This window comes from Bos indicus, chromosome X (genome assembly GCF_029378745.1).
Source record: "Bos indicus isolate NIAB-ARS_2022 breed Sahiwal x Tharparkar chromosome X, NIAB-ARS_B.indTharparkar_mat_pri_1.0, whole genome shotgun sequence".
NCBI lineage: Eukaryota > Metazoa > Chordata > Mammalia > Artiodactyla > Bovidae > Bos > Bos indicus.
The window spans coordinates 76,975,855-76,988,210 of NC_091789.1; the positions used below are offsets into that span (position 1 = coordinate 76,975,855).

At 36.5% G+C, this 12,356-nt stretch overlaps 1 protein-coding gene across 2 annotated transcripts; it reads right to left on the reverse strand.

Moving 5' to 3' along the window:
• Positions 1–259: 259 nt before the first annotated feature.
• Positions 260–10,812, reverse strand: LOC109555535 (TLR adaptor interacting with endolysosomal SLC15A4). 2 transcript variants are annotated; one of them, XM_019956474.2, is made up of 2 exons: positions 9,377–10,812; positions 260–3,166 (listed from the first exon to the last, which is right to left on the reverse strand). In XM_019956474.2, exon 2 carries the CDS (start codon positions 3,123–3,125, stop codon positions 2,223–2,225), a length of 903 nt encoding a protein of 300 aa, XP_019812033.1. In that variant the 5' UTR covers positions 3,126–3,166; positions 9,377–10,812; the 3' UTR covers positions 260–2,222. The 2 variants fall into 2 exon arrangements, with proteins under 2 accessions (XP_019812033.1, XP_019812034.1); XM_019956475.2 differs by having other exon boundaries at positions 4,121–10,812.
• Between the last annotated feature and the right edge of the window lie 1,544 nt (positions 10,813–12,356).

Below are 12,356 nucleotides of genomic sequence, written 5' to 3' on the forward strand. Positions count from 1 at the left end.
CTTGTTTATATATCACATTGAATTATTAGGCCATTTAAAAGTGAGTATATTTAGAAATTAAGAATTTGTGTGTCATAAACAAGAGGAAAAGATTTAAATCTGAGAGTATAATATACTTCTAAATTTGATGCTTGATAGATATTGTTTCTTTAATATATATATGCAGTGTTAATATTTATGAATATACCTGCTTCATAAATAAAGTATTAATATATATTACAATATTTAAGAAAATTTCACACCAATAATATTGCCCAACAACATTTAATTCACTTTGGAAAAGACAAAGTTTACATTAATATTTTATCATTTGGTAACTCATATTAAAATGTACACATTTAGTAATATATAAAACAATGTACACACAACTGTTTTTATTTCTTTTTTTAATTAATTTATTTTTAATTGAAGGATAATTGCTTTACAGAATTTTACTGTCTTCTGTCAAACCTCAACATGAATTGGCCATAGGTATACATGGACATGAGTTTGAGTGAACTCCAGGAGTTGGTGATGGACAGGGAGGCCTGGCGTGCTGCAGTTCATGGGGTCGCAAAGAGTTGGACACGAGTGAGCGACTGAACTGAACTGATACATATATCCCCTCCTGAAGCTCCCTCCAATCTCCCTCCTCATCCCATCCCTCTAGGTTGATACAGAGCCCTTGCTTGAGTTTCTGTATATACAAAACACTAAGCCAGTTGTTAAACAACTCTTATCCATTGCCTCTTCAGAATCAAATGTCAGAATGATGGAAATGGATTGAGAGGGTTATTGGAGAAAATGTTGGAGAAAGAAAAACATCTTATTTTATGAACAACATCTTATTTTAAAGAACATTGTATTTTATGTAAATAAAAACAGGAAACAAATCAGGAGTACTTATTACTAGATCATAGAAATTTGAAAATGATTAAAATAAATTAATGATTCTGTGATCACAAAGAACAAATCATAAGAGCATCTGACTAACACATTCTTTAGAGTTTAAACAAAGACCAAATAAATTATTAGAAAGATATATGTGAGTGCTATGGTACAAATTTTATCAACCATAACAATTCAATAACATAAATTATACCATTTCATTTTACAAGCAAAAGTACATGCTAATCAATTTACTATACATGAGAGAGAAGTGTGAGCTATTGGGTCTTTTTTCCATGTCTGCAATAAACTATATCATTCTTTTAGATATCTTTTACTAATTAGTTTAATTAAATTCCAAAATTGCTCTAATATCCTGCTTTTATCCTAAGCCAGTATCTTGATTAAGGATAATATAAGAAGTGTAAAAAGTTACCAAGAGAGCCTCTCTATTTCTAAACGGTGGTTCTCTATTCACTTTGTTCACTCTATGTATATGCTTTCCTTCCTCCCATAGCTGAAAAACACCATGCTTAACAGAGTGATATATAAAAGCTGATGCTTGTCCCAAGAAAGTTCAAAAGCATGAAGTTCAACTCCAAATATTAATGGCAAAGTCTCCATTTTTCCTTAAGCTCTCATTCCACATTTCTTTCAAGTATCATTTAAATCCAACTTTTATTTGAATAATTTCTGATTGTCAGTGTGAAAAATTCTGTATGTTGAAAATAAAAAGAAAAGTGTTTAAGAGTCGGACAAGACTGAGCAACATTACTTTCACTTTTTACTTTCATGCATTGGAGAAGGAAATGGCAACCCACTCCAGTGTTCTTGCCTGGAGAATCCCAGGGATGGGGGAGCCTGCTGGCTGCCGTCTATGTGGTCCCACAGAGTGTGACATGACTGAATTGACTTAGCAGCAGCAGCATATGTCTTTAAACACTTTTATGGAGAAAGATATGCTTATATCTGATACAGTTTCCAGTTGTCTTTTCAGTAGCTGAGAAAAATTCTGTCTACATCTCACTTTTTTAAAATCACTTTTGTGGTAAACAAATATGATGAGTGAGAGTGAAGTAATCAACTTCGGATGCTGGTGGCAATTAGATAGATCACACATATGGAATACACAAACTTGAATGTAACAGCCATTAAAGATGTCAAAACAAAAGCATAGTCATAAAAGTTAGTTATTTATATTGTCTCCTACAAGAATTCAGATGTACCAGCGATCAAATAAGTTCTCAAAAATTATAGTAATCACACCACAAAGGGGCTGATGTGACACGATAAACTAGAGAAGACTACTGTTACTCCAGTCTCATAAATCAGTCCAACCAAACTGCAGTTGATTCTTATTGTAGATGTGGTACAAGTTCTCTACTTCTCTGGTTTGATATTTGTAAATTAGGAGTGCTGAATTCAGAACTATTTCCATGGGAAATGTTACAGAGATTACATCTTGTTAAAGAATATAAAAGAACTTCCCGAATTTTTAATGCCTCTGTGTTCTGCTCTTGAGAGATTTGGAGGCTAATCTGATTTATATTATTCATTAACAAGTTGGAAGCCATGAGGTTGGTTATGGAGCAGCACTGAGTGAGATTTTCTTCCAAAAACAGTTTGTAGAGTTCATCCACTTTTTTTTCCATATAACTATTAAGCATAGAATTAGAAAGGGGCTGTTTATGAAACAACATACTTCTTTCTCGAATTTCATCCCCATTCAAAAGCTTTGAGGTAGGCAGTTTGTCTAGAGGTTCAATGATGGGAGAATGACCCAATGGTATATCTACTGAAAACAAAAGAGGACCACTAAAAACATCATCCCGTATGTGTTCCACAAAGCAGCCAGAATCATACATGTTACCTACATGGTCTCCTCCAATCTGTAGGTCAGGATAATTCTGGCAAATACTTGTACATGAATAAGATCTGTATAAATCTAATTGTTTTTCATCATGTTGCTCTCTCTTTGGAATGGGCAGTGCAGCAGACACATTCCCTGGAAAGGATGCACTCTTGCATTTTGCTACAGTTATCTCATCCACAGATTTTATTTTACTTGTATCATTACTTTTCTCTGTTAAACTTTCTTTCATGACCTTATTTTCATTTTCCATTTTATCAGGGGAATGTGAATTATCTTCTATATCTAAAAGTTGCTTTTTCCAAGTTTCCTTTTCATCATTTGAGGTTTTCTTACATGTAACTTGTTCTTTGTATAGGAGTTCAATTAGGAAGGATTCTCCAAGCATTTTAGTAGACAAGGTTTCTAATCAGAAGAATGCAATATATCCTGAAAATTAAAAAAAAAAAAACTCATTAAGGCAACATATTTTAAAATATTTAATGAAGATTTAACTGCTACATGAAAACACAAATAATTAAGGGAGACACTATTGCTCAAAGGATAGAGATTGGACCAGGGGTAAGGAGACTTGGCTTCCAATTCTGTCATTACCTATTTACTATCAGGTAATTTATTTACCATTCCTGGATATTGATTTTCCTGGTAAATGGTGATAATAATGTTCCCTAGAGTTTTTCACTGGGTTATTATCAGGATGTTATATGGTATACATGCAAATGTTTTAAAAGTACAAATTTCTAAAAATGTATATTTATTTTAATACATACTCAACTGTCAAGAATTATTTACTTTAAATTTATTAGTTAAAGTGCCTAACCCTTTATTTTCAAACAGTCTGCTTAAAACCAAGACAGTTTTAAGGAATTTGTCTTAACAGTGCTTTAATTAATATTACTTGAGTGATGTTGAAAACAATTACTATACCTCAGAATGTATTTGAGAGATAGATATTTATATACAGTTTGAATTTCTGCAAACTGTCTGATTTAAGCTATAAATATATCCATTTACTTTTTCAGTAATCTAAATACAAATAGGTTCGTCAAATTCACTACCATTCTTTTTTGTTTTTATTTTCTTTCCCTTTTCCCCTTCCTCCCTTTTGTTCTTTTCTTTTGGACCTAAATCTTATTTTCCAGAGCACTTATGCCAGTCTTTTGTATGATTATTTAGTGCAATTTTAAGACTCTGAGTTTTCCCTAAAAATGCTACAAGAGTTCAAAAGGAAAAAGCAGATTTGATTCAAGAAACAATTTTCCTTTAATAGCTCTGTAGTGTCTACTATAAATGTCTCCAGGAAACCTACTTATTCATATTTAAAACCTTTTATTGTAGAAAATAAAACAACACAAACTAAAATACATGAAAATTTAGACTTACCTTTTCTGAGTGTCAGGATACCTAAAGAAAGACTCAGTCTTCTGAGATTGCAACAGCCCAAACACAGGAATAGTCCCTTTTGTCTTGTTCTTTCTCAGCTCTTGCTATACCTCAGAATTATAACTGTAACCACACAAAATGAAATGGTTCCCCTTTCCATTCATACCCTAGGACTGAACCAACTAATAGAAAAATAGTGTGGGTTTATCACATATATGGTATGGTAATGATCACATACTAAAAGAGGATCTTGAAAGTACTGAATACAAGATGCAAATGACAGTGGGAAATGTTAACAGCAATAGCTCTCTTCTTTAAAGTGAAGATATAGACAAGAATATTTTAATGTTTTAAGTAGCAAAAAAGTAGTATGGTAACCAGCATATTTTGCAATAATGTATAATTAAAACAATAAAAGACAATGATTTACTTATTATACCTCTATTATATGAAATACCAAACTGAGGACTTTTAATGATGGAATGATAAAAAAATAAGTAATTACTATATAACAGTCATTCTAAATGCCTTTCTAAATCATGTGTGAATAAATGTCATTCTAAATCACACAAGGCTTAATTTAAAACAGAAACTATTGTCCCTTTTTTAGAGAGGAAACAAAGACAAAGCTAGTAAATACTGGAACTAAGATTTGCACCATGCAATTGGATTCAGAATCCATAATCTTAAATCACTAAACTGTATTGCCTTTATGTCTATTGATGGGATTCAAGTTGCAGAACCATATATACAGTGCACACACATAGTATATGCCAAACACTTTTCTAAATTAGTCACAATACTAATTTAATCCTCAAAACACTTCTGTTAAGCAGATATGTTAACTGTCACTGTACTTAAGAAGAGACTGAAGGACAGAAAAGTAAGATAAGATGTCCAATATCACACAGCTTTAAGTGGTAGAATCTGAGTTAGAACCCAGGCAGCCTGACTTCAAAGCCCATGTGCTTAATTTTCCTGCTATATATATATATATATATATATATATATATATATATATATATAATTGTGAAAAAGAATACAAACCGAACTGTTAATAGTAGTTTCCAGTGGGAGAGGGTTGGCAAGGAGAAGGTGAACTGGTAATTTTATCTTTTACTCCCTATACTTCCATATGGCTTTAATCATTATATTGATACAATGCCTATGTATTCATGTGTTATTTGCTTGATTAAAAATAACCCAAATACATAAGAGTACCAAAAAAAAAAATCTATGCTACTTTCTTTGAGTCTATTTTCTCAATCTCACAAGGGTCTAGCCCATTATTTAGAATGATTTTAAACACAATGCAAACTGCCAAAGTAGACTGTAAAACATGAATAATATTTCTACATAGTTGATACTTTCAGCTACAGTTATCAATATAGCTTTTGTTTTACAAATAATTATTTCAAAATAAGCATCACAAATAGCCTACAGAATAGGTTAATTATAGTTATATGAATCATATAAATCTCTTTTTTAGGTGGTCAAAGACATCTTCTTTTAAGAAATAGTGCATTAACATAGCTTGGAAGGGCAGGAATAGCAAATGAGAGAATGTTCCACAATTCCACACCAGAAAAATAATGAAAACAATTGTTGAAAAAATAGATTTTCTACCACTGCTATCACAAAAGAATATTAAAAGGAAATGGAGAAATTGTTTCTAATCTAAACTTTACTGGTTATACTCCATTTCTTTTGCCTTCAGTTCATTTCAATGGCTCAGTTGTGTCTGACGTTTTGTGACCCCATGGACATGGGTTTGGGTGGATTCCGGGGATTGGTGATGGACAGCATGCTGTGGTACACAGGGTCGCAAAGAGTCGGACACAACTGAGAGACTGAACTGAACTGGACTGCAGCACGCCAGGCCTCCCTGTCCATCACCAACTCCTGGAGCTTACTCAACTCATGTTCATCAAGTAGGTGATGCTATCCAACCAACTTATCCTCTGTCATCCCCTTCCCCTCCTGCCTTCAATCTTTCCCAGCATCAGGGTGTTTTCCAATGAGTCAGTTCTTCACATCAGTTGGCCAAAGTACTGGAGTTTCAGCTTCGGCATCAGCCGTTCCAATGAAAATTCAGGACTCATTTCCTTTACGATTGATTAGATGGATTTCCTTGCAGTACAAGGGACTCTCAGAGGTCTTCTCCAACACCACAGTTCAGCTTTCTTTATAGTCCAGCTCTCACATCCATACATGAAAACTGGTAAAACCACAGCTTTCACTAGATGGACCTTTGTTGACAAAGTAATGTCTCAGCTTTTTAATATGCTAAGTTGGTCATAATTTTTCTTCCAAGGAGCAAGTGTCTTTTAATTTCATGGCTGCAGTCACCATCTGCAGTGATTGTGGAGCCCCCCAAAATAAAGTGTCTCATTGTTTCCATTGTTTCCCCTCAATTTGCCGTGAAGTGATGGGACCAGATGCCATAATCTTAGTTGTCTGAATGTTGAGCTTTAAGCCAACTTTTTCAGTCTTCTCTTTCACTTTCATCAAGAGTCTATTTAGTTCTTCTTAACTTTCTGCCGTAAGGGTGGTGTCATATGCATATTTGAGGTTACTGATATTTTCCCCAAATACTTGCTTCCAGCTTGTGCTTCATCCAGCTCAGCATGTCTCATGATGTACTCTGCATATAAGTTAAATAAGCAGGGTGGCAATATACAGCCTTGATGTACTGCTTCCTTATTTGGAACGAGTCTATTGTTCCATGTCCAGTTCTAACTGTTGTTTCCTGACCTGCATAAAGGTTTCTCAGGAGGCAGGTAATGTGCTCTGGTATTCCCATCTCTTTCAGTATTTTCCACAGTTTGTGATGGTCCACACAGTCAAAGGCTTTGGCATAGTCAATAAAGCAGAAGAAGATGTTTTTCTGGTACTCTCTTGCTTTTTCAGTGATCCAATGGATGTTGGCAATTTGATCTCTTGTTCCTCTGCCTTTTCTAAATCCAGGTTGTACATCTGGAAGTTTAGGCTTCACATACTGTCGAAGCCTGGCTTAGAGAATTTTGAGCATTACTTTGCTAGCATGTGAGATGAGTGCAATTGTGCAATAATATGAGCATTCTTTGGCATTGCCTTTCTTTGGGATTGGAATGAAAACTGACCTTTTCCAGTCCTGTGGCCACTGTTGTTTTCCAAATTTGCTGGCATAGTGAGTGCAGCACTTTAACAGTGCTTTTAGGATTTGAAAGAGCTCAACTGGAATTCCATCACTACCTTTGTTCGTAGTGATGCTTCCTAAGGCCCACTTGACTTCACATTATGGGATGTCTGGCTCTAGGTGAGTGATCACACCATTGTGGTTATATGGGTCATAAATATCTTTTTTGTATAGTTGTGTGTATTCTTGCTACCTCTTCTTAATATCTTCTGCTTCTGTTAGGTCCATACCATTTCTGTCCTTTATTGTGCCCATCTTTCCATGAAATGTTCCCTTGGCATCTCCAATTTTCTTCAAGTGATCTCTAGTATTTTCTATTCTATTGTTTTCCTCTATTTCTTTTCATTGAGCATGGAGGAAGGTTTTTTTTTTATCTCTCCTTACTATTCTTTGGAGTCCTGCATTCAAATGGGTATATCTTTCCTTTTTCCTTTGCCTTTCACTTCTCTTCTTTTATCAGCTATTTGTAAGGCCTCCTCAGACAAAAAAAAAAAAAAAAAAAGAAAGAAAATCCTTTTTGCATTTCTTTTTCTTGGGGATGATCTTGATTTCTGCCTCCTGTACAATGTCACAAACTTCTGTCCATAGTTCTTCTGGCGCTCTGTCTAAGAGATCTAATCCCTTGAATCTATTTGTCACTTCCACTGTATAATTCCTTTTCCTTACTCATTTCTATATCTGGCTGATCCACATTTTAGCAGTCTTCTGTTCTAAATATCTCTGCCTTTCACTACTGTCAATTCATTCTTGGATTATGCAGCTGTTTCCAAACTTGCCCCCTTTCAAATCCAGTTGACATGTTAGACTTATCCACCTTTCACACAAACCTGCTTAATCCTTCAATGGATTCTAATGGTTTAATAATAGGAATAGATATAATTTATTGAATGTCTAACATGTGAAAGATGCTTTTAAGCAACATCTGCACTTATTTAATCTCAGCAAATCTGTACATTATGATTTTATACACTTTAACAAAACAGAAAATAGCCTGGGAAATGCTAAAAAATAAAAATCTAACATGAAACTTTTTTAGCCTTCTTTCTTCCAGGTGCACTTTGAAGTTGCAATTACCATGTTGCTTCATGACTTTCATCTTACTTAAAATTCCTTCATTCTTGTAATTTCCTGGCAAATATATATCCTTAAGGTCAGTTTAGCACTCATTTTTTCAAATCCCTGAAGTGTCTTGACCCACCTACCCTATTTTAGACTTTTCTACACTGCTTTTACCTCATCTCATCAGTCACCACTCTCTTAGCTTCTTGAACGTAGATATTTATTATTATTATTTTTCATATTAATGTGGCTGTTTCCAAGCAGCATGCAAAGAATCTGGCATTTATTATCTTTGATAATAATTATTGTCTTGTCAGACCACTTTTACATACTCATTTACTCTTCACAGATGATGCTGTTAGGTAGACATGACCTTTCTCACTTTAACAATAGAGAAATTGAGGTGAAATAATTTATTTTATACGTAATAAGATCCATAGTTATGAAGCGGAATCCAGATTTGCCTAACACAGCTGGTGCTGAGGTTCTTTGCCACTTCTCTCTCAATTTTCATTACCCATTTTTGGAAAACCCCCCAAATCTTGTAAATGTTATTCTGATCTTCAACTACTGGAAAAGATCAAAACTCAAGAATAAAAGCTGGGATAGTGAGCTATGAAGTTATTGAAGGGAAAACAGACATTAAAGTGTGGGGTCATCTTTTTGCAGGGAGAAAGGAAGTCCTAGGAGTGTCAGAGACTACAAACCAAAAACACTCAACTCCAGGAAGGAAGGTGTGCCATGCAAAGCATATCCTCTAGTAGGGGGAGGGACTGGAGAGGGAAAGAAGGTACCTCCCTGGCCTAAGAGAAAAGATAAAAAATAGGTTGTTGTGGTGGTCCAGTCCCATACAGGTAAGCACTGGCACCATTTGCTTTGTTCCTACAAACCTAAGCAGCATGAGTTCTAATATGTCTGTTTTGTTCACACATCACTTTGTGTTTTGCCCATTTTCTCCCTCAGGTGTCTTGACACTTCATTTGTGGCCACTTTTGTCAAGTATGAAAGCTAACACTCACCACCATTCCCAAGCAAGGAAGTGGGAGAAGAGACAGCAGGAATGCAGAGTCCTTCAGTTCTTCCTGCCACTCTTTCCCTGGGCTGCAGAGATAAGGAGAGGAAAGAACCCTTAACTAGAGTTTGTTCTCCCAGACAGTTTAGCCCCTCCCACCAGGCCGGTGATGACTATAACCTGTTAGTCACCAGATGCCCAGAGTTCCCAGAATGGGTGAGCTCTTGCTCCATGAGGGCACTTATTTCCCAGCCAATCTGAGCACAGGGTCCCTGGCCCTTAGCAACGTCCCTGAGAAGGGCTGGGCCTTTGGACACAGCATCTAGCGTTGCTGAGCTGGAATCATCAGGCTGGCTGTGTTACTTCTACAAAACAGCTTCAGAGTAGAAACAATAATCTCCAGTAAAATCTATTATACCAGCATGTCAGGCTCTAGGGAGATGAGTGGAAAGAAAAAAAAACCCCAGCAGGCAGAAAATACTGAAGACATTCCAGTTGGGAACTTCAGGATTGTGCTAAGACATTATTATCTCCTCCCTGCTTTTCATTGTTCAGCTCCTCCTCACTAGGTTTTCAGGGTGCCAGGTGCAGATGAGAACAGGGAATGTGGTTAACACCTTCACCCAGGTTGTGTTCTAAGAACTGATTGATCTGGGAGGTTTCTGTGTTCTGAGCTCATCTTAAGGGTTTCCAATAATGTTATTGATGTTTCAAATGGAAGAAATAAAGAACTTTGTTTAGAACGAGAGGGGGGAAATGCCATTGAGTGAATGGCCAGAATCTTTAGAGAAGCCTGCTGCTAAGTCACTTCAGTCGTGTCCGACTCTGTGCGACCCCATAGATGGCAGCCCACCAGGCTCCCCCGTCCCTGAGATTCTCCAGGCAAGAACACTGGACTGGGTTGTCATTTCCTTCTCCAATGCATGAAAGTGAAAAGTGAAAGTGAAGTTGCTCAGTCGTGTCTGACTCTTAGCGACCCCATGGAGTGCAGCCCACGAGGCTCCTTTGTCCATGGGATTTTCCAGGCAAGAGTACTGGAGCGGGGTGCCAAGAGTAAGCCTGGGCAACCCCAAAAAGACAAACTGATTAGTTTCAAAGTAGAACGTGTATTTACATAAATCAGACGTTTCTTAGCTTAATTGAAGTTTAGATGAATTCTTTTTAACCAAGATGTAGGAAGTACTATAGAACGGTGCTCTCCAACAGCAATATATTTTGAGCCACATACATAATTTTAAGTGCCTACTTTTTTAAAAAAGAGGTGAGATTGGTTACATATGGTTGACAAACATTCATCAAACTCCTGCTCTGTGTCAGATACTATGATACACGCTAGGAAAGAGATTTGGTCTCAGCCTAGAAAGAGTGCATTGCTTTCATAAAACTTCATCAGGTAGATTCGGAGAAGGCAATGGCACCCCACTCCAGTACTCTTGCCTGGAAAATCCATGGATGGAGGAGCCTGGTAGGCTGCAGTCCATGGGGTCGCTAAAAGTCAGACACGACTGAGCAACTTCATTTTCACTTTCTACTTTCATGCATTGGAGAAGGAAATTGCAACCCACTCAGTGTTCTTGCCAGGGACGGGAAAGCCTGGTGGGCTGCCGTCTATGGGGTCGCACAGAGTCGGACACGACTGAAGCGACTTAGCAGCAGCAGCAGCAGCATGTAGAGTAGGGATTTATTTCACCTGGATACTAAGAAACAATGGGTTTCCCTGGTCATTCAGTTGGTAAAGAATCTTCTCCTGCAATTCAGGAGACTGGGGTTCAGTCCTTGAGTCAGGAAGATCCCCTGGAGAAGAGAATGGCAACCCACTCCAGTATTCTTTCCTGGAGAATTCCATGGAAAGTGGAGCCTGGCAGGCTACTGTTCATGGGATCGCAAAGAGTCAGCCACGACTGAGCGACTAACACTTAACTAAGAAACAATAACAAAAAGTAGTTTAAAAAAGAAAATTATGGGCCATTTGATTATGTGTGTGTGTGGTTTTTTTTTTTTTTTTTAACATTGTGAATCATGTTATTGGATATGGTACTGAGTAAGAGGGAGTGATTTTCAATCAGTAGGGACTACAGTGGATACAGTAGAAGTCTCACCCAAGTGTTGATCTGTGTAGCTCAAACTGTAACATAAAAATCTGGAAGATGTATTAAAATATTCCTGAGACCCACTCCCAGAAATTCTGACTGTAGTTTTCAGATGAGGTAAGCAGATACTGCTAGCCTTATGAACCACACTCAGACTAGCATTGGTATAAGCAACTGTTCTCTTAATGGTTTCCTCTGAAAAGGTTTTGAAAAACCACTATAGAAATTTGACTTAGTCACATGCATCATGCTTTTGCAATTTTGAAAACGAATGAGCCTGAGAAAGTGAAAATGCTGCATTTTAAATGTCAGAAATTTCTCAGTGGTTGGAAATAAGCATCGTTTTCTAGGCATGACTAGATAACATTTTCAAGTCACCAAACAAAAAAATCCTATTTGAATAAGCTGGAGTTTGTGCATGTCAAAACGCTTTCACATAAGTTTTCTAATTCTATTCATCACAGGTTTTATTCCAAGACTATCATATGAAAATGTAGAAACTTCAAAGTTTAAAATTTATGTTACAGCTATTAACAAAAAGTTGTAGTTATAAAACAGTTTTAAAAGATAACCAACTATTGCAGTTTTACTTTAGAGGTAATCTGTATTTCAGGGGAAAAGACAATGGGGGAAATACGGTATAGTAACAGATGACAAAGTGAAGAGGAACTAAAAAGCCTCTTGATGAAAGTGAAAGTGGAGAGTGAAAAAGTTGGCTTAAAGCTCAACATTCAGAAAACGAAGATCATGGCATCTGGTCCCATCACTTCATGGGAAATAGATGGGGAAACAGTGGAAACAGTGTCAGACTGTATTTTGGGGGGCTCCAAAATCACTGCAGATGGTGACTGCAGCCATGATATTAAAAGACGCTTACTTCTTGGAAGGAAAGTTATG

Coding starts and splice junctions, on each gene's coding strand:
- LOC109555535 (XM_019956474.2), bottom strand. CDS start 3,125: ATGCTTGGAGAATCCTTCCTAATTGAACTCCTATACAAAGAACAAGTT.